The sequence below is a fragment of the Phascolarctos cinereus genome, unplaced genomic scaffold (genome assembly GCF_003287225.1).
Source record: "Phascolarctos cinereus isolate Bilbo 61053 unplaced genomic scaffold, phaCin_HiC Scaffold_4;HRSCAF=312, whole genome shotgun sequence".
In the NCBI taxonomy this organism is placed as follows: Eukaryota; Metazoa; Chordata; class Mammalia; order Diprotodontia; family Phascolarctidae; genus Phascolarctos; species Phascolarctos cinereus.
In genome coordinates this window covers 110970395-110992591 of record NW_027555847.1, presented here as the reverse complement: position 1 = coordinate 110992591, position 22197 = coordinate 110970395, and the positions used below count along the sequence as shown (strand labels likewise).

Below are 22197 nucleotides of genomic sequence, written 5' to 3'. Positions count from 1 at the left end.
TTCCAGACTTCACCAGGTACCTTCACCAGCATCACCACCTCTTTTCTCCCCCTAGCCTAACACACACACACATACACACACACACACAAACACACACACACACACACACACACACACACACACACTTTTCAGCCTTTCTTGGTGTGCTGTCCTCACACATTAGAATCTAAGCTTCTTGAGGGCCGAGACTCTTTCTTCTTGCTTATATTTGTATTTCCCAGGCTTAGCACAGTGTCTGACACATAGTAAGCATTTAATAAGTATTTGTTGCCTGCCTACCCCACTTGATATTATATTTAACTGTGCTGATGTCAAATAGTCCCAGTAGACTGTAAGTTCCTTAAGGGAACGGATGATACCATTTTCATCTTAGTATCTCCAATATCTAACAGCAAAGTAATGGGTACTCATTCCTTTGCAGAGGTGGAAAGCCCAGTAGTGTGGAACACTGCATATATTTTCCAACATTTTTTGATAAATTGATCAGTTTGACAGATTTCTAAAATATTTTTCCTCTTTTCCTTTAGAAATATTCTTTGTTATATGAGATAACACTCTGGGAGCAGAAAGGGAACATTGGGAGAAGTTTTGGCTGTGTAAAGGTAAAAGCTGTCAATAAAAATTAATTTTGAAAAACAAATAAAAAGAAAGTAATTGGTGCCTAATTAAATGTCTAATGAATTGTTCTGAACTGACCTTTCAGGGAAGGAATTTTTAAGACCATCCGGAAGCATAGCAATATCAATTAATTGTTAAGTTTAGGGTTTGTCCATGCTTATTGATGATTGAGGTATTGTGCAGACGTTAGCAAGTGTGTATACATACACACATACATACATATACATATGTATGTATGTATATGTACACATACATGCATATTTTTGTTTCTGATATTAGAGAGAACCAGAAGCAATCTAAAACTTCATGGTTCACCATCAAACATGATCCACTCCAAGATGGTACCAGAATTAGGATATCAACAGAGTCCTTTAAGCTACTCTAGAACTAGTCTGGATCCTTCTAAGTCACCCCCAGACACTATCATGTGGTAAAGCAACCCAGCCACAATCTCAGCAATGCTAGAGCACTGAAATATATTAATGTCACATTATCATGGAACCCACTATTTTAAAATATGTGAAACCCCTAAAAAAGTTTAATCAATTCAAGAAGGCTGCTTCCTAGGAAAGAAGTTATGTTTTCCCCTCAGTTTTGGACAATACAGAGACTAGAACCTTTACAGAATAAACTCCTGGTTTTCGGAGAACCAAAAGAACATTGGGATATAAGTTCAAAAGCCTATGTACTAGTCTTAGCAAAGTAAGTAGCTTAACTGCAAAGGACTTGTTGACATACAGATTCTCTAGTGTTTATCTAGAAATCTTTCAGGATATCTCTTATATTTGCTTGCCCTAGTCTCTGCCAATGTGTCCCTAATGGATTGAAGTAGGCTTTGCCCACAGCAGGTCTTTAATTAAGTGTTTGCCAATTGAAAACATCATTGTTCAAGTGTCAACAAAACTGCCTGAAGTCCAAAGGTTCCTTTGTGAACACTGATCTACAGGGAAGAAAACTTAACAACCCAGAAGGCAAGTACAAAATCAACTATGTATTCATTCCCTGTATCTATTAATCATGTTTGTGTTTAAATTACATGAAAAGTATTTCTTTTCTTAAAAATCACACACAGCATATACTAACTTGGTTCTGGATGCTTTTCAGTTTCTCCAGTTTGCAACGTGCTGGTATTTATCTCCACTGTTGGGGAAACATCATCCTTGTCACAGTTTTCTAAAAACAGAACGTGTTTGATTTTTTTGTTTTTAATACAATCATGATACATGCATTCTTCAATAGCAAAGTCAATTCAGAAAACATGTATTAAGTAACTGTTCTGTGCAAATTGCTCTGTTAGGTGCTAGGGATACAGAAATGAAAATGGCAGTCTTTCCCCAGCTTACCATCTATTAAAGGATACAACACATACATAAATACATACATATTATATATGTACATATATGTATATATAATACACATAGACATATATATATGAAAATACATGTGTATATATACACATATATATGAAAACACATGTAATACAAATAACAATATGGTGCAAGGAAGAAAAATAAACAAAAAAATCTGTAAGATTCAGTTGAAGGAAGATTAAGTAAATTTTCCTACTTTCAAAAATGGATCATCATTTTTCTGTCTTGTAGAAAAATGCCATTCTATCGTCAACTGCACCACTCTGTTTCAAGGTATTCCTTCTTTACCAATTTTCTTTTTTTTAACAATATTAATCATAATAGCATATATTTATATAATAAAAACACTTAAATAGTGCTTCACTTCCCCCCTTGCTACTCACCTGGATGTGAATGCTGTCTCCTGAAAATATCATCTTCCTAGAAGATCGTATCAGTTCTGAAACTAAAATCTTTAAAGTATCCCCTACCCCTTACACCTCTCCTTCCCTTTGACTACAGAAGGTGGAGAGTAAACATCAGAGAGTTCTTGCCACATCCTCTATTTAATGAGGGAGCCCAAGGTGGATACCTCATAATTTCCCACCTGGCTACAGGACTTCATGTACCTATGCTGGGTACACTACCTTCTCTTGCTCTGTTTCCCACCCACTATCTTTTACAGCCTTTTTTCTAATGTGTCTTCCCCCATTAGAATGTGAGGATAAGAAATGTATTTCACCACTGGGCTGGGAATCAGGAAGGCTCATCTTTCCGAGTTCAAATCCTCAGCTACTTACTAGCTGTATGACTTGGGCAAGTCGCTTAACTCTTTTTGCTTCAGTTCCTCATCTTTTAAATTAGCTGGAGAAGGAAATAGCAAACCACTCCAAAAAAAAAAAAAACCCAAATGGGGTCACAAAAAATTAGACACACCTGAAAAACCACTAAACAACAACAGACTGCTTTAAGTTGGTAAAATCCTTAACAAATATTACCTCATTTGGTCTTCTAAACAACACAGTGAGGCAGAAACTATATTATCCCCATTTTACAGATAGAGAAAGAGAGTCAGAGTAAAGTTAAGTAAATTGTCCAGGGTTCTACAGCTATTAAGTGTCTAAGAGGAATTCAAACACAAATCTTTCTGACTCTAAAGCTCCCATTCTAATCCTCATGACACACAGCCTGTTGGCCAGAATCACAAAGATGATATGTCAAAGCCGGAGACTGATCACAGATTTCTCAAATCCATTACCCCACACTGCTTCTCATATCCTTGAGAGCCTATATGGAATAAGTGTACCACTTCTTCAACCTCAAAAGCTATGTGATTTCATCCATGTAAATATTCTCTCCCCTAACAGAGACAAGTAAAGCTTTCATACCTTCTCAGATGGATTCATGTCAAAAAAATTCATCATTTGATAGCTAACCTTCTGGTAATGTACCTCTCTACCCTTAGTTAGGTGTACAGTCTTGGGAAAGCATTTTTGTTACCAGAGGCATTCTAAAAACCTTTCTAGCTTTTACTACCTTTTATTTATCAAAGTTTGTGAGCTTTTAGCTTTGAGAGCCCATGATCACCTCCATACTATACTAAAGCATCAGAACAGGACTTGGGTAGAAAAAAAGAAGGCATGGGAGATTGATTTTTTTATTTATTTTGTTTAAGCCTAGCCTTGAAAAGAAATTATAATTAATGCGGGTTTACCTTTACTCATATTAAGACCTGGAGCAGACAAAACAATGTCCTTTGTAACAGGAGTGTCCAAGTCCTCATCAGACCTGGACTGGGTTTCTGATTTAGTGATTTTTCTCATCAATGCCAGTCGCACAGTTTGTCCTGTATGTCGTAAAAGCTCCACTGCTTGCTGGTTTGTAAAGCCCTGCAGATCCGTGCCATCCACCTTAGAGAAAGGGAGGTCAGATGAAGAATAAACACATGACTCTTGATTCAACAAATATGCTAGGCACTATGAAAGATACAGTAAAATACAGGACAGTTCTCCTTAAGAAGCTAACATTTTAGCAGGGGAGATAAGACTTTAGGAAGTCATAAAGGGCAGAGATTATTTCATTTTTTTTTGTTTTGCATTTGAATACTCAGCCCTTACCATAATTCCTGGCATATAATAAGCTCTTAATAAATGCTTATCGATTGATTAATTGATAACACATACACCAATAACAATATAATGGAATACCAGATATTTGCTATATAGTGAGAAATAAATTACTCCAGGAGGTAAGAGGAATGTAAACCCATGCTTATAATTGTTTTTATTTATCTAAAATCAAGCCTGTAGTGGATAAAACAAAAAAAAATTAATCACCTTCCTTTTTTAATCCATAGTTAATGCCAAAAATTCTAAAATAAAAAGAAAATTAGATGAAATAGTGATTATATGTGGTCTATAATCACTGTCTCACACTTTTTTTCATTTTGAAATTATTTTATACACAATAACACTGTGAATAATTTTTAGATCTTCTGCAATCCTTAAGCCATTATACATTGCTCAAGTCAAAAACAAAAAGGACATAAACATATGTAGGAAAGGGTTTAAATTTTCATGACACCAGTTGGTAAACCTGTGTGACTATAAAGCACTGTCAGTGCCATCAATAAACTCATCCTGGGATATAGACATACATTCTTTTTCAATATTTTGAGGACTCATGATATTATCAATGACAGTATTCCCTATATTGGCAGAGACTGCAGCCCTTCTTCTCCTTGATAGATCATCTATATGAACTGTTGTGGCCAAAAAATTCTCTACTCAGTAGCCATCCTTCTGGAATGAAGCTAGCTGGCATGGTCCTTCCATAATAGATAGCCTATTGTTGGACCTATGTACTCCACTGGCACAGCCTCTGAAAAGCCAGGGTCACTCTCCACACCATAAGATATAGGATACATAAAGACATCTCATTCACATACAGAGATAAAATATTCAGTCAACGAGCATTTATTCAGTAACTCCTAAGCTTAGTGGACACAAAGACAAAAGTATATAGGCCCTGAACTCAAGGAGCTTACATTCTTAAGGGAGAGACATCATGTACAAATACATGCATAAATAAAAAAGGTACAAAATAAATACAAGGTTGTTGGAGAAGACACTAACATCTGAGGGTGGGGGTCAAGAAAGTCCTTCAGTTTCCTGTGAAGAAAATTAGAGATTCTCAGAGGTAACAGTGAGGTGAGAGGACATTCCAAGAATGAAGGACAACCTTTTCAAAGGCAGAGAGGCAGTGAGGCAATATCATGTCAGTCAATCAGTCAATGAACATTTATTAGGCACCTATTATGAGCCAGAATATGTAGAAACATATAGGAACATATCTACATATTAAAATTAAGAGGGGCAAATGGTTGCTATAAAAGGTGGGATTTTAGCTGGGATTTGAAGGAAGCCAGGAAAACCAAGAGAAAAAAATGAGGAGGGAGAGCCCTCCATGCATAGGGGTTAGCTAGTCCAACCTATTCATCAATTCATTATTTTATATATATACACATACATATATACAATTTGTAAATATTTGCTAAATTAAAAAGTCACAGTAGAAATAGCACCATATTTGCAGCAAGAGGAACTTAGTTCAAATCCTGACTCTGCTACTCACTACCTATATAACTCTCTAGACAAATCATCAAACCGCTCAGGACCTGAGTGTTCTCATGTGAAAAAAGGAGGTGTCATACTAGATGATCTATAAGATTGCTCCCAACTCAAGATTCATGATCCTACTTCAATACTTGTCAAGACTCATGATTTTTTTGACAAGGGCTCTCTCTCCACCAGTGTAGATCAGCATCCATGACTTTATGAACTCCTTAATAAGTTATGGTATGCCATATTTCAGAAGCCGGTGACGAACCAGTAGCCTTTTCACACTCAGTGAGATGGGTGCCCAGACTACAGACAGAAAATACATTGCTGGCTCCATATGTGAAGCTCTTGTTGCTTTAGAGGAACTGAGCAGTACAACCTTTGAGAACCCCAAATCACTTCCACATACCAATGAGGGGATTAGCTACAAGATTAACATAAGTCCTTGGAATTATGTTCATAAAAAGGATGTGGCAAAAATCCAATTCTAAATACACAATATATGTGTATATATATGCACATATGTATGTATGTATGTATATATATATATATATATATATATATATATATATATATATATATTTCATGATTACACAGAATTCCCCAAAATACCAAAGAATTTAAGCTGAGTTGCTTTTTCATTTTTAGTTTCACAATTCTGTGTTTTCTCTCATAGCACAGCTGCATATCAAAATAGATTGTATGCCCACTTATCCATTTAACTTCAATAATTTAAATTCATCAAATAGTCTAAAGAAAACAAAATAGGTACTTTCTCCTCCATTCTCAGAAACTATAGCTCATACTTAAAAAATATAATCTTCCCTCCCACTTTTCTTTCCCCCTACTCCATACATGAAGAGGAAAGACTATTTTTTCTTTAAGAATAGTAACAGGCAGCAAAGTATCCCTAACTATTCAAGGATGTAGTTTCTACCTGGTTAAGGTCTTTGAAGCAGCTAAGTGGTACAGTGGATAGTGCTGGTCCTAGGGTCAGAAATATCTCAATTCAAGACCACAGACACTTAAAAGTTATGTGACTCTAGGCAAGTCACCCCATCTGTTTGCCTCAGTTTCTTCAACTGTAAAATGGGGATAGTTACAGTTCCTACTTCTCAAGGTTGTTGTGAGGATCAAATGAAATATTTGTAAAACAGTATAGTGGCTGGCACATAGTAGGCACTTTAAAAATACTTCCTTCCTAAGGTAAATGCCAAGTAGAAGTAAGATTGTGGAGCCCTGACCAGTTTTGGTTGCTCTATGTTCATATATATACCAGGATATATAGAGATATAGACTCGACCATGGTACCTCAATCACTAGGACTATAAGGCACCAATCATTTAATGCAAAATGGATCACAAAAGAGAGATTCAACCTATCCATTAATGTCACAGACTGCTGCCAAGATACGTCAATTCTTTACTACAAATAATTTGGGATTTTTCTAGTGGGTAAATGTAAAGTTCTAAAAGTTCTTAATTTCCCACCCCAAGCGAGATGGCATCAAACCAGTTACTCATACACCCAATACCTTCAAAATGACTTAATAGACCATACTAGGCAGCATTTAACTTCAAACTAAACATAGTAATATTCTGAAGTCCTTTTCTGATGTTTGTAGGAAAGTTTATAGTAACTTTCTTAAGCAAATGTAATACTCAACTTGTCTTTAACAAAGATTATTATGTATCAGTCAAAAAGAATGCTATTAAAATACCTCTACTAGGTCTGTATCTCAAAAGAGATAAAAAACAAAAAAGAAAAGGACCTATATGTACAAAATATTTATAGTAGCTCTTTTCCAGGGGTAAAGAATTAGAAGTTGACAGGATGCCCATCAACTGGGGAATGGCTGAAAAAGCTGTGGTATGTGATTATGATGGAATACTGTTGTACCATAAGAAATGATGAGCAAGATGCTCTCAGAAAAACCTGGAAAGACATGCATGAGTTGATGCAAAGTGAAATGTACTGTGTACAAAGTAACAGCAACATCGTAAGATAATCAGTCGTGAATAACTTAGCTATTCTTAGCATTACAATGATCCACAAGACAACTCTGAAAGATTTGCAATGAGAAATGTTATCCATCCCCAGAGAGAGAATTGTTGGTGTCTGAGTATAGATTGAAGCATACTTTTTTTAACTTTATTTTTCTTGAGTTTTCTTTTACAACATGACTACTACGAATTTTTTTGCATGACTATATGCGTATAACCAATATGGAATTTCGGGGGGGGGGGAATAATAAGGGAAGAAAGGAGAGAATTTGGAATTCAAAGTTTTGAAGATGAATGTTAAAGATTGTTTTTACATATGGCTAGGGAAAAATAACATACTAAATAAAAGCTTAAAAAAGAATGTCACTGGGGCAGCAAGGTGGTGCAGTGGATAGAGCACCGACCCTGGAGTCAGGAGGACCTGATTTCAAATACAGCCTCAGACACTTGGCACTTACTAACTGTGCGACCCTGGGCAAGTCACTTAATCCCATTGCCTAGTAAAAATAAACAAAAAAAAATCAAACCCATTCTCAAAAAAAAAGGTCACTATTAATGTCATAATTATAGAGTAATTTAAAGTTACAATTCTTTTTTTCTTTCATGACAACCTTGTTGTGTTATATAAATCAGGTAGTACAAGGATTATTCCCTTTTTACCAATGAGGAAACTGTGGCTTGGTGAGGTTAAATGATTTGCTCAGAATAATACAGGCAGTTTTGGAGCTGAGACTCACATATGTCTTCCAGTCCATGTATTTTTCCAGTAGACTATCTGATTCTATCTAACATTGATTAAATAAACCATCTAACTGTTACAAAAGAAAAAGTGCTGAAAATAGCAAAAAGAATTTAAAGTTATTTGTTTTAACTCCATAAATATAAAAAACAGTGAAATGTTTGTTACCTGGCACCCAAAACTCTAGTGGGTCTGAAGAGGCTGGCATTATAGCAACTCTGACATTTAATGAACAGTCAAGTAGAAGAAAATTCTTATGCCTATAGTCATGAAAATGCAACCTGAGCTGAGTACCTTTTAATAGCATGTTTTAAATTATCCACAAGGTGCTAATGTTTCCTCTTCAAATTGATGTAAATGTCAAAAATTGGATTGGAACTAAAGTAAGTTTTTTTTTAATAACAGTGATTATGACTAACTAGGAGATTAAAGTGGTGACTGCTGATGAAAAATGGAATATTTTGAATTTTGCTAAAAACCAAAGAGCTTTGATGAAGATTTCAAGGTAATGATTCTAAATACTGTAAGAAACAACTTAGAAAAACAAAAACAAATAAACAAAAAAAACATTCACTATCTCTGTGACCCTGGGCAAGTCACTTAACTCCACTTGCCTCACCAAAAAGCAAAAAAAACAAAAAATAAATAAAAAACAAAACAAAAGAACTTGGAAGCTTTGGCCTTTGAATCAATAATTAACTTTTCAGTTAAAAAGTCATGTTACTCTCTCTAAGAGGTTATATAGCCTTCCATCTCAATGAGAAAGAAGTAAATGACAAATATAGGTAAATTGTAGTGCCATAGCTCAAAATATTTTAATTTGTATATTTGTATATTTCCATGTGTGCCCAGGGTATATTCTGCTTATTTAAAAATTATTCTGTAAGCTCCTTGAGGGTAGGGGAGTTTTCATTTGCACTTTTGTATCAAAAATGTTAGTACATAGCAGGCACTTAATCAAGGTTTCCTGATTGATTGATTTCTACTTCACTTGCTTGCTTACCTATTAAGTACAGTGTGGAGTAGAAAAAATAAAGGGGAACAGAGAAAGAAAAGAAGTTGGTAAAGAAGAGAGTAAATAAGTTTGTTGAGACCAAGCTTGAGCAAGGTTAGAAACACAGGACCTGAGGAACATCTTGGCACTTGCCAACTAGCTTAATAATAGGTACTGAAAATTAAGTGAGAAAAGAGAAAGTAGGGAATCAGGCATATTTCCAGATTGAGGTTTATTTGTTTTGCTGAACAGAAACACTAAGGAAAGCTATTTGTATTGATAGACAAATTGGGTGAAGGCCACCCAATCAGCAGAATCAAGGTTCAGTCACTACTACAGAGTTTCTGCTAGGAGTCATGAAGAATTTCACAGGGAAGGTACATAGTAACAGAGCAAAAAGCAAAAGTCTGAGGAGGAGTACTAGTAGCAGTAATCATTATCATCAGCAGCAACAGCAGAAACATCCCCATCATCTTGTCTGCACCCGGAGTTGTCCCAAAGTGCTTTCAATGAGTCTGCTGAAGGTGAACTTACATCCCAATACTTTAATTCAATTACAATTCAGCCACCTTATCCACTTCCATAGTAGCCCACAGAAAATTAAATGTAAAAGAATGACAATAGCGTTGTGCCAGAAACGTTTCCGTCTTAACTCTATCAAAAAAAAAAAAAAGATAAAGAGATAATAACAATAACAATTCTTATTTCAAAAATCTATGATTTTATTAGGTGTGGGTGCTCTGGCGATCAACAAAGAATTCCTCAATAGCTTATTGAATAATCTTCTTGAATGTTTGTGGCCAAAAAATTTAACATATTGTACCTTATAATCTACTGAGGAGCCCTTCTGCACTGAACTAGACTACTCCTTGGACAACAGACATATCATTGCCAGGTCTGTACTAGAAGTCTTTCCAGGTTTGTTGCATGTACCAGGGCTTGCACATTCCTGACCCAGTCTTCAAAGCCCTGAGTTACCTCTCTGTCATGCATGGTAAAGCACTGGAAAAGAACTTTAGTAAAGGAATAATAATAATAATAATAATATTAATAATAATTCCTATTATTTACATGTATCTTTTAATTCAATTCAACAAGCATTTATTATCTACTACATATCAGGTACTGGAATATCAAATGAATGAATGAAATGGTCCTGCCCTCAAGTAGCTCACATTCTACTGTGTAGATAAACATGTTCACAGTATACAGATAAACATAAATATATACTGAGAAAATATAAAGTTATTATCAGTGGGAGGGCGGAAGAACAACCAGGAGTCGTCAGGAAAAGGCTATTAGAGTAAGTAGTATGGTAAATGGACCTTGAAGGGAGGAAAGTGAAGTGTTCCAAGCACTTTATTATTTATAAATTACTTTTTATATAGTTTCTCATTTGATTCTTATATAAGTACTATGTGGTTAGCAGGATATATATGATTATTATTCCCATTTTACAGATGAAGAATCTTCATTTCTAGCAGGTTAAGTGACTTGTCTAAGGTAATACAGGTAGTAAGAACCAGAGCCAAATCTCCAAATCCAATATTCACTGATGTGCAGAATCTGGTAATTTGTTCCTATTTTTATGTCTTTGAAAGAACATCTGTTTTAGCAGAGAGAAAGCATTAAATTGGATTAAGGTCCCTATTGATCTTAGGAGACTGCTTTTGAAAATTGTCCTCCACATCTGTATTCCAAAAGTTTTCTGATAAGCATCATTTTTGTAAGGTTACTTGTTAGCAACAAAGAGGTTAATTAAAAGAAAGTGAGCCTATATCTTCCGAAAAAATCTTAATCAATACCCACAATGAAAAGATACCCTGGTATGTCCAAAACTACACACCTAACCAGTCCTAGAGAAAAAACATGAGTGTCACCAAGTGGTCCAACTGAGTAACTGCAGGTATTTAGTTTTCCATCTACATCATATGTAAAGGCTATGATTCCCAATCTTTGGTCATGGACTCCTGATAGGGTCATAGAGTTAATTCAAGGGGTCCATATTCTGTATATTTATTCAATTAACCAAGATAATTGTACATAATTTTATTACGTGTGGACGTTCAAAATTTTTCACGTTAAATATCTGAAAAGTGTAGGACCTACTTAACTAAGACTTGTGATTTCTGGGTTTAACCACTCTAAAACATAAATCTAATGTATAAATATAATATTAAGGTGATAATTAAAATATAAAACAGACACCAAGAATTTATTCAAGAAAATTCATTTCAGAGTAAAACTTGAAATCAATACAGATCTGATCCCATTTCTGGTCTATAACACAATATAAACTGAACACATAGATGTCTCAAAATCTTTAAGATATGGTTAAGTTATTTTTATTAAAATATTAAACTTCAATTATCCAAAAGATTACATAATCAGGGAACTCATCCATCAATAAAGCAGGATAACTGAAGTATTTTTATATGCAATAGGTTTAAATATTGTTAGAGATGGAAAGGTGTTTAAAAAAATTTAATTGATAATAACATAAATTTAAATGTAATGACCAATATTCTCCCCAAGAAAAGATGAGGTGGGGGACTACTGGCGCAGAATATTACATACCATATCAGACACATTTGCTATACATAGAGTTGTATCTACATGTAGATTTTGAAATTATCTTTGAAGTTTTTTTACTTATCCACTTTTCTTCCTTGCAAGGGAAATGTCACATAAAAACCAAGTATCAATAAATAAAGCTTTTAAAATAGTATTTAAAATGTCAAGTTTTAAAAAAGAAATCTAATCTACCCCTATCATTTTAAAGAGGAGGAAATTAACTTACTGCTATAATTTGGTCACCAACACGGATCCTTCCATCATGTTCAACAGCACTGCTTTTTGTAATGCTCTTTACAAATATACCTGAAGATTCTGAGAATTGTTAAAAAAACAAACAAACAAATGTTACTATTTTGTTACTGTTCTATATGGCAATCTAAGCATGCCCTTAGAAATATCTAAATTAAAGACAACAGAGAACATAACAGATATTTCCCAGTTCCATATCTAAATCTACAATTTTATATAATCCTACTGGCTACCATTTTAGATAAGCAGCATAATGGAGTCCCAGTGGCCAGCCATTAAAAAAGAAACAAAAAACTGTTTTAAACTAATGCTAATAGACAGACCAACACCCCATCCCCCCAAAAAACGAAGGAAAAAACTAGGCATATTATTAAAGAGATTATTAAAGTAGATTTTATTTGACCTTCAATTTTACTGCCATCACCTCTACGATCCATTTCCTATTTCAATGGTATGATGACCTAGAAATCTTGCTTATATGGATAAAAGGACTACTCATTCTAGAGGGTGCATTGAGACCTTTATGCTTATGTTCTCCTCAATGGCTACATAACCTTGGATTAAGGGATCAAATGTCCCTAAAACGTCCCTTTATCAAGATTGGTATTTCCATACCCATTTCACCTAAGGTTCCCGGTCTAAAGTTGTTCTTTATAAGCATACAGTCCAATGATATCAAGTGAAGCTTTACTGTTTATATATCTATCTGAGAAAGAATATTTCATAAAACAAAGACATCATACAAAGCTATAGGAGCACAGTTTTAAAACATTTTATTTTAATTTATTACCCGATTTTTTATCTCCAATGTAACCAGCAATGGTTATTCCTAATCCTTGGATATTTTTGGTGAGCTCTACATGGAATGTTTCAATCTCTCCATTTTTCTGCATGGACATTTCCACCTAAATTAAAAGAGCAAATAAAAATAGAGACTTTAGCTCCATTCAAGAAAATGCAATTCTTACATAGAAATGATATGACTGATTCAGACTCCACAGAAAGCTAGGAAAACTATTTACTATATTGAGAATTTTTAGTAATGTGGCCTGCTTCTTTTGCTAATCTAACATAGTTTAAAAAATAAAATTCCTTTACTAAAAGGATGCCCCAGAAAATATGCAGGAAAACAGAATTTTAAAAACCAAATCCTGCTTTGTCATCAACTTCTATCACTCTTTTGGAGGTGATTCTTCTTTACAAGTAAGAGTACAATTTGATCTTCTCAATCAATCAACAGGCTTCAGGGATGCAAAAATAATCCTTGCCCTTATGGAACTTACATTATAATAGGAAATAAAACATAAATAGCTAGAGCCTAATATTTAAATTAAAAGAATTTTTGCACCTCTACACTCCATTTACCACCCCAAGCCATTCTTTCATATAACTAATAATAGTTCATATTTATGTAATGCTTTGAGATTTGTCAAATACACTCTCCAATAATAACCCTGTGAGGTAGATGGTACAAGGATTGCTATCCTCATTTTATGACAGATGAGGAAACAGAGGCTCATGGAGGTCAAGTCATGCCCATAATTATACAAGTCAGAACTCAAATCCAGGTTTCTTGATTATAAGATCAGTGCTCTTTCCATAACAACAATATTATATTTTCCTAGATCAATAAAGTACATACGGGCACTGAAGTGCACAAGGAATCCAACAGCAAGCTGGTGGGTCTGCATGCCTTAAGTCTCTCCTCATTCTAATCCATGCAGCCCCCAAAGTGATTTTCCTAAAGTGCAGGTCCCACAATGTCACCTTCCTACTGGATAAACATCAGTCATTCCTTATCTCCTCCAGGATCAAATAAGAAATTCTCTTTTTTGGCATTCAAAGCCCTTTATAACCTATCCCTCTACTTTTCTCCCCCCGCCCCACACACATATATACCTTTCCAGTGTTCTTACCCTTCCCTCCCCAGCATGTACTCTTCTATCCAGTAACATTGGCCTCCTAGCTGTTCTGCAAACAGGCTACTCTTTCTTTCTGCTCCAGGCATTTTCTCTAGCTGTCTCCCATTGCTGGAATGCTCTCTCTCTTTGCCTACTGGCTTTCCTGGCCTCCTTCAAGACCCAGCTAAAATTCCACCTTCTAGAGGAAGTCTTTCCCACTTCCCTCTGTTATTTCCTATTTATCCTCTATTTACTCTTTACCCTAAATATTCTATTTATCCTCTGTGTATGTATATGCATACATATGTAAAAATCCCATATATCCTATACAAACATGCACTTTCTTTCTACTTTTCTTCCCCATTAGATTGTGAGGTCCTTGAGAACACCTGTCTTTTGCCACATTTTGTATGCCCAGTGCTAAGCTCCTGACACATAACAGGCACTTAACAAATGCTTAAGACTGGCAAATTCTTTTTTAAATTGAATAACCCTTTTGTAAGATGTAAAATTATATCTTATTGTTAAGAAGCCTGATTTAGTGGACAGCCTCTAAGTCAAGAATAATTGGGTTCGGGGCTGCTAGGTGGCACAGTGGAGAAAGCACCGGTCTTGAAGTCAGGAGGACCTGAGTTCAAATCCAGACTCAGACACTTGACACTAGCTGTGTGACCCTGGGCAAGTCACTTAACCCCAACTGCCTTTAAAAAAAAAGAATACTTGGGTTCAAGTCCCATCTCTGACAGATACAGGTTTTGTGACCCTTGGCAAGTCAAGTCTCAATGCCCTAAGCAATTGGTTTCTAAGATCATAGCTATCCTGTAAGATCTAGTCTACTTAGGTAGAGGGAGTTTCTAGTTTCACTAGGTGCTCCCTATACCAAAGAAATCACATATCTAGTATAAAACAAAATCCTATACTGTATTTTTTTAAATTATGAGTTTTGTACCAGGCTTCTTTAAATAAGAATATATTTTTACTACACACAAATAACCTTCCTTCTTAGAATGCCAATATGATCTAGATTTCAAAACGTGCCAACACTCTCCAATCTGTGAAATTGTGCCACCAATGAATGGTTAGGCATTAATGAGCTGGTCATTAGCTGACTAGTGAAATAATTTAAATCACTAATACACAATGAATCATGAGGCATCAGTAGACTGGATTGGATTACCAACACAAGCCATTTTTACTATAAAATGACAATACCCTAGTCTCTGATCTTGGGCCAAGTGGGGTCTAAAGCTGGGTATTCTGGACCTCTTCAAATCCTAACTACATCTCATTGACATTCCACCTAAAAGATATAATGCTATACATAAAGTTTGATTTCATTTTTCCCTTACACATAATTATCTGTGCAAACTTAGCAAAAGTTTAGAATTTAGATAATTACCAGAAAATGACAGGATGAAATCTGCTTCAATGGAAACAAATGTGTTTTCTATTTTTAATAAGACTTATGCGAGTGCTATTTTAGAGGGTGGCAATTTGACTATCAGATGATTTTAAAAGGGGCACAAGCTCCAGAAATGAGGATATGCACAGAATAGAGTTTTTTAAGCATTCAATTACATGAAGTGGTTTTGGTACTGCATTCATTTATGTATTGCTGAATAAAATCTTTTGTTTATCACAAAAGAATGCCATTTAAATGCTTTCCCAAACAAGAGTTCTCTTTCTTTTTTCTTTCCTTTCCCAAAAAATAACAGCCAAACCTATACTACAGACAATAAAATCATGGAAAATTCCAGTTATCTAACTGAAAAAATTTCAAACATTTGCTAAGGAGTTCAAGATTGCTCCTCCTTCCCCCACTTCATCCCCCAAGAATTAATAATCTGTTTAGAATAATATCAATTTGATTTTTTTAATTAAAAAAACATGGGAACATTTATATATATATATATATATATTTACAATTATTATAATAATTATCTATTATTTTTTTACTGTTATTCTTTAAGAACTAAGTATTGGGAATACAAATATTTTTGGAGGCAAATTCATAATTAGTAAATACTCCCTAATGGCATATAGCCAAAAAATTGAAATAATGACTCCACTGCAGAAATTTTCACATGAACTTTCAGAATGTTCTTTCGTATCAGAAATCAAAGACAAGTATGAGATTCCTATGAATAAAGATTTGATCACTAGCAATGGGCAGCAAGCTACAGATGTAAATCATAAACTAAATACTACATTTTGCTTGAGTGTTTAATCAGAATAAAAGGAAGGATCATTTCCCACAAACCTTTTGTGTTCAATTTGGCACCAGGTACAAGACGGTTATCTGTTCTTTCCAAACAAAATGCTAAATGTTTTATGTTAAAAACTTGTCCATTTTTATCAAATACAAATTTTTTTTCAAAAAAACTTAACGAAAGGGTATTTTCTAGTTGCTCAGCTCACAAAAAACCTTTAAAGACCCTTCTGGTTAGGCAAACAAAGAGGGAAAAGATTAGAAGATTTAATACATTAATACTAAAGGCTAGTCTTTAAAAATATATCCGTCAGAGCACCATATCTCAACACTCTATCTGAGCATGAATGAATGATTCATTACAGAATAACCTCTTTTTATAATTTACTTTTTCCCTCCTAAAAAAAAAAGCAAGTTTTTTTTTAAATTTCCCTCATCAGGCTATTTGAAGAAGGGCTCTGTAAATTTTAAGCTACTGTATAAATGTGAGCTATTATTCCTTTGTAGCTAAATAGTCTCCTTGCTTAACAGACTGCCAAGCTTTTAGCAAATTTCTCTTTAATGTATTTGTTAATTAGAACTAAAATATGACAGAATTTGCCCATTAGTTCGGGTTCTGTATAGCATAACTTTGTAACTTGTCTTCCAAATCAGTTTGGGTACACTCACCTGCTTTTCCGACATGGAAGACATTGAAGAGGATAATGTGATGCCTGAAGAAGTTGTTCCCGTGGGTTCTTCTATGATGCCTCTTGCAATCACCAGCTTGACTCGATTCCCACACTGCCTGAGCACTTGTGCTACTTGCTCACTGCTCATACCAGCCAAGTCTGTCTCCCCAATTTTCAGGATATGGTCTCCGCTACATAATCGCCCGTGCTGAGGGAGACAGTGAATGATTAATGACCCAAATATTGTCCTACAACGGAACTACTGACCTAAAAATATTATTGTTTTTAAATCACATAATTTTTGTAAAGTCAAATGCAGGAAGAAATTAGCTTTGTGAAGTGCCAGTAAAAGATGGACATAACTTTGCTTGCGAATTTGAGAGCCACTTATTACAGAATAAATGAGGCATACGCAAATGAGCTTCTAGTCAGATCAAACAAAAGATATTTATTGTGTATCTTCTATGTAAAAAAATAAAAACAAGCACATAAAAATTATCATTTGAATGGGTGGAGGCATAAAGGAAGTTCAGATCATTGTGAGCTAGTAAAATCATGGCACTGAAGGTATCTAATAAGTAAAAGTAAGAAAAAAGGTAGTAGAAAGGAAAAAAAAAACACAGTCAGCTTGGTGTAGTGGATAAAATGGTAGGTTTGGAATCACAAGATAGATTCAGATCTCATATCTGCCACTGACTTTGTTATGTGACCATACGTAAATCACTTAAACTCTCTGAGCCTCAGTGTCCTTGGCTATAAAACAGTAATGATAATTAATATCTGTGCCCCTTACCTTCCTTGTAGTGAGAATCTGTTGCTATGATACTTGTAAATCCCTTAGCATAGTAGGCTCTATGTAAATGTTAGCTATTGTTGTTATTATTATTAAATCGCATGTAAAGCACAACCTAAATGGCAGCTATTAATAGAAAGGAAACAAAAAGGAAAGAGTAAAAGCCCTAAGATAGAAACGCACAGAAGTACTCAAGGGACAAAACAGCAGGTCAGACTGGCAAGAACTTTCACAAAGTATTCACAAAGAGAACAGATGCAGATACAATTGCAAAGGTAAAGATAACCCTAGATTGTGGAGAGACCATGGATATGGTGGAGGAATAAGTGTTTCATTCAAAAGTTAACCCATTCTATATCTGTTCTCCATAATATTGCCACAATCACCTTCCTTTAAAGCACTGGTCCAGCCTTGTTACTTTCCTGCTACAAATTCTATAGCTGCTCCCTATTGCTTCAAAGATAAAATATGAACTGCTCAGCTTGGCATTTAAATCATTCACAATTGGACTCCAGCCTAACTTTCCAGATCAATTTCATGTTACTCCCTTTCATTAACTCTGGGTTCCAGGACAATTAGCCTAACTGCTATCCCCTGAACTCGACATTTTTGCCTCCAAATCTTAGTACAGATTGTTTCCCACCCTCATCATCTCTACTTTTTACAATTCTTAATTTCCTTCAAGACTCATTTCAGGTGCTACATCCTCTGTGAAGTCTTCTTGATCTCTCTAGTAGGTAGTGAGTTTTCTCTTTCTCTCTCTCTCTCTCTCTCTCTCTCTCTCTCTCTCTCTCTCTCTCTCTCTCTCTCTCTCTCTCTCTCTCTCTCTCTCTCTCTCTCCCCTCAAATAATTGCACATTTCCTTATCAGTGTATACTGTAGAATGTCAGCTCCTTTGAGGGCAGGGACTGTTTCTAGAAGTCTCAGGATCCTAGCACAATGTTTTTGTTAATAGCAAGAGATTAGTAAGTCTTTGTTTAATAGGTTTAAATCTCTCCATTAAGTGTCTCTGCCTAACAAGAAAACCATGACAGTGATGGAAGAAATTCATCTAGTTGAGTATGCTGAACATATCAGGGAACAGTGTCAGGAGGTAGTTTAGAAGGCTAATGCAGTACTCCAGCCATGCTTCAAATGAAAAGAACCTGTGAACTACAGTGTTAGATATAGGGAAAGGAAGGAATAAAGGAACAAATATTAAAAGACATTTTGAAGGAAAAGTAGATAGGATTTATCTTGGCTAAATAGCATTTAGTCAAAGATGATAAACAGAATTAAATTACATACAGAAAATCAGATGATCGTGATATCGACTATTTCTTATTTTATTGTTGTTGCTGTTGTTGTTGCTGTTCAGTGTCTGACTCTTCATGACCCCATGTGGCAAAGATTCTGGAGTAGTTTGCCATTTCCTTCTCCAGATCATCTGATAGATGAGGAAACTGAGGCAAACAGGGTTAAGTGACTTTCCCAGGGTCACATAGCCAGTAAGTGTCTGAGGTCAGATTTAAACTTAGGAAGATGAGTCTTCCTGACTTTAGGCTTGGCACTTTATCCACTATGTCACCTAGCTGCCCCTTATACTATTATAATACAACCAAATTGAGAAAGTATAAGTGAATTGAATTTACACAAATTGTAAAATATATTTAATAACAGATATGAATCCTTCCCTCATCCTTAACTATATACATAGACACTTAATAAATGTGTATGTATATACATACATATATATACACACATCTACATATATTTATACATATTTATTAAGCACCTATGTGCCAAGTACTGTGCTAAGTACTGGAAATATTAAAAGAAACAAAAAGATAGTCCCTACCCTCCAGGAGCTTATAATCTAATAGGGGAAACAACAGTCAAACAAATATGTACAAATCAAGCTATATACAAGATACAGAAGAAATAATTAACAGAGGGAAGATACTAGAATTAAGAGGGGTTGAGGAAGGCTTTCTGTAAAAGATAGGGTTTTACTTGGGACTTAAAGGAAGACAAGAAAGTCAGCAGGCAAGGTTGAGGAGGGAGATTTTTCCAGGCATGGCAGGAGAAAATTCCTGGAGGGGAAAGATAGAAAAGCCAGGAGACCAGTGTCACTGGATCAAAGAGTACATGGCAGAGAGTAAGATGCAAGAAGACTGGAAAAGTAGGAGGGGTCTAGGTAATGAAGGTCTTTAAATGAGAAACAAATGATTTTTTATTTGCTCCAGGACTCAATGGAGAGCCAATGGCGTTTACTAAGTAGGGAGACATGGTATGACATGATTAGACCCGCACTTTGGAAAAATCACTTTGGTGGCTGAATGGAATACAGATTGGAGTGGGGAAGACACTTGAGGAAGGCTGATCCACCAGCAGGTTATTGCAAGATGATAGATCGATTGATCGCCTGATAGATAGAAAAGCTAGATATATAGACATACATATGTACATATAGATGGATAGGTCTAGTTCTAAATATATGTAAGACAATCTTTCTGAAAAATACCTGGAATCTTTATGCCTTTTTGATAGAAGGTGTCTACAAAGATGAGAGGGACATCTATTGTTCAAATATGCATTAATTTGTATTATAGTGCTATAGACCAAAAGGTAACACAGTGATTCTTCCATGGAACTATTTCCCTCTTAAATTAGCCTGCAGAGTTAATATTTAGGTCCTTACTTCAAAAGAACTTAAAAAGAGAGGAGCTAGCATGACTTGGTTATGTCCTCTGCTAAATAAAGATACACAGCAAGAGCTTTCAATGAAAGCAAACTGCTTATGTTACATCCAAGTGCTGTCTAATATCAACAGCAAGAAAGAGCAAAAGCTGATTAATTACATTTCTATTTACTCCTTGATGATAAGACTAAATTTTTACATAATGCTTTCTGCGTTGATTGTCATCATGAGCATAGGAAATATATGTTGAGCATAGATCATTGGTACGAAAGTTAAGACATGAAATTAAAATATGTGTCTGAAATACAGTTTCCATTTATAAATGGCTATAATCAAGGATGAACTCTTCACAAAAATAATTAACTTTATAAACTATGGAAGCATATTAAAATATTTTTTTCCAGTTTCTCTAGAAAGATTAAGAAATAACATTTCCCCCAAACTGTTTTCCAGACTCCTTGGGGACAGGTTGAGAAAAAAAGGCCTTTCTTTAGGTGAATATAGTTAAAGGTTATCTCCTCAGTCCCTTGAAGGGATTAGACAAAAGTCCACTTTATGGAAGTACCCTTTCATGAAAACAGGGGCACTCTCATGGCCCCCTATTTAACTTCAATTTCCTTAAAGGTAGTGGTCCAGGAGGAATGGGATGGTCACTAGGTTCCTCACTTCTAGTAGGATAGTCCAGAGACTGTATTTTAAGGTATCTTTTCCCATTTCAAGATTTCTATAAATGTTATCTGATATTTTCTTGGGGCAGAATCATGTTGTAGGGCACAGGGGATGATGCTAGTTTGGATATCTTATTTTTAACCAAGCTAGAAATAGCTTGGATATTAATTAATGGTAAATTAAATAAAACTTTTTGGCAGACTGGTGCCCAAATACAGAATACAGTATTAGTATTAATGTTTTTTACCTCAATACAACAAATGTGTGAAGAATCATAACGATTAAGGAATTTGTCAATTATTCTTCTGTTACATGTACACTCCAATAAAATTCTACTGTGATCCCTCATCATGCCATGAAGGTTGCCTTGGCAACTCTTAGATTTCAAAGGTTACCGATCATGGTAGCACAAGCTGTGGAAGATGTACTATCAAGCTGAAAAGGCCCAGTATGGGACTGTACATATGTCATCCAAGACAAACCCATTTAATTTGGAGAGGATCACCACTAGGTGATAAATTTTTGAGGTCACAGCAACTTATGAAAATTATCTCCAAAGACTTGCAAGGGCCGTAATCTATATTTCTGGAAGGAACCCACACACCAATGAAATCACACATTGTTTGAAACTGTAAAAGAAATACGTATATTAGCCATTGTTTTACTATGTAACCCACATTAAATACACGCTATGTCATGCTGTGCTTCATACAAAAAGATGATATGTAACCCATGTTTAATGACCCATGATTAGGATATAAGTTTTGCAGGTGAAATGAAAGGATTTCTTTCCCCAATAACAGCAGCTGGTTGAGCTCTTCTCAAATTCTCCTAGTAACAAATAATAATGCATTTGTAAGAGCTGGGTTTAGGAATACTGTCTTTTGTGGCCATGGAGCATAGCGAAGATAAATGGCAGATACAGGGAAGTAATCCAAAGCCTTGATCTCATCATGGGAGTTCTTACACATAATCTAGCCAAAAATCTAGGATGAAACTGAGATCTCAGATGACTTTCTTCCCTGAGACTAAAGAAAAAAAATTTGATCAATAAAACCTCAGTTCAGTCACTTTAATATTACCTAAGTCATTCATTAAACAAGTATTTATTAGATGCCTGCTATG

The 22197-nt window shown here is 35.1% G+C and overlaps 1 protein-coding gene across 28 annotated transcripts in view; it reads right to left on the bottom strand.

Moving 5' to 3' along the window:
* The window catches only part of MPDZ (multiple PDZ domain crumbs cell polarity complex component), a 225062-nt gene that overhangs the window by 129711 nt on the left and 73154 nt on the right, over nt 1-22197 (bottom strand). For all 28 annotated transcript variants that reach the window (XM_020969728.1, XM_078152490.1, XM_078152491.1 and 25 more), the window contains 5 exons: nt 16929-17138; nt 12940-13054; nt 12124-12212; nt 3682-3877; nt 1702-1791 (listed from right to left, as the gene is read on the bottom strand). In XM_020969728.1, coding sequence (XP_020825387.1) covers nt 1702-1791; nt 3682-3877; nt 12124-12212; nt 12940-13054; nt 16929-17138 — 700 coding nt within the window. The remainder of the gene's footprint in view (nt 1-1701; nt 1792-3681; nt 3878-12123; nt 12213-12939; nt 13055-16928; nt 17139-22197) is intronic.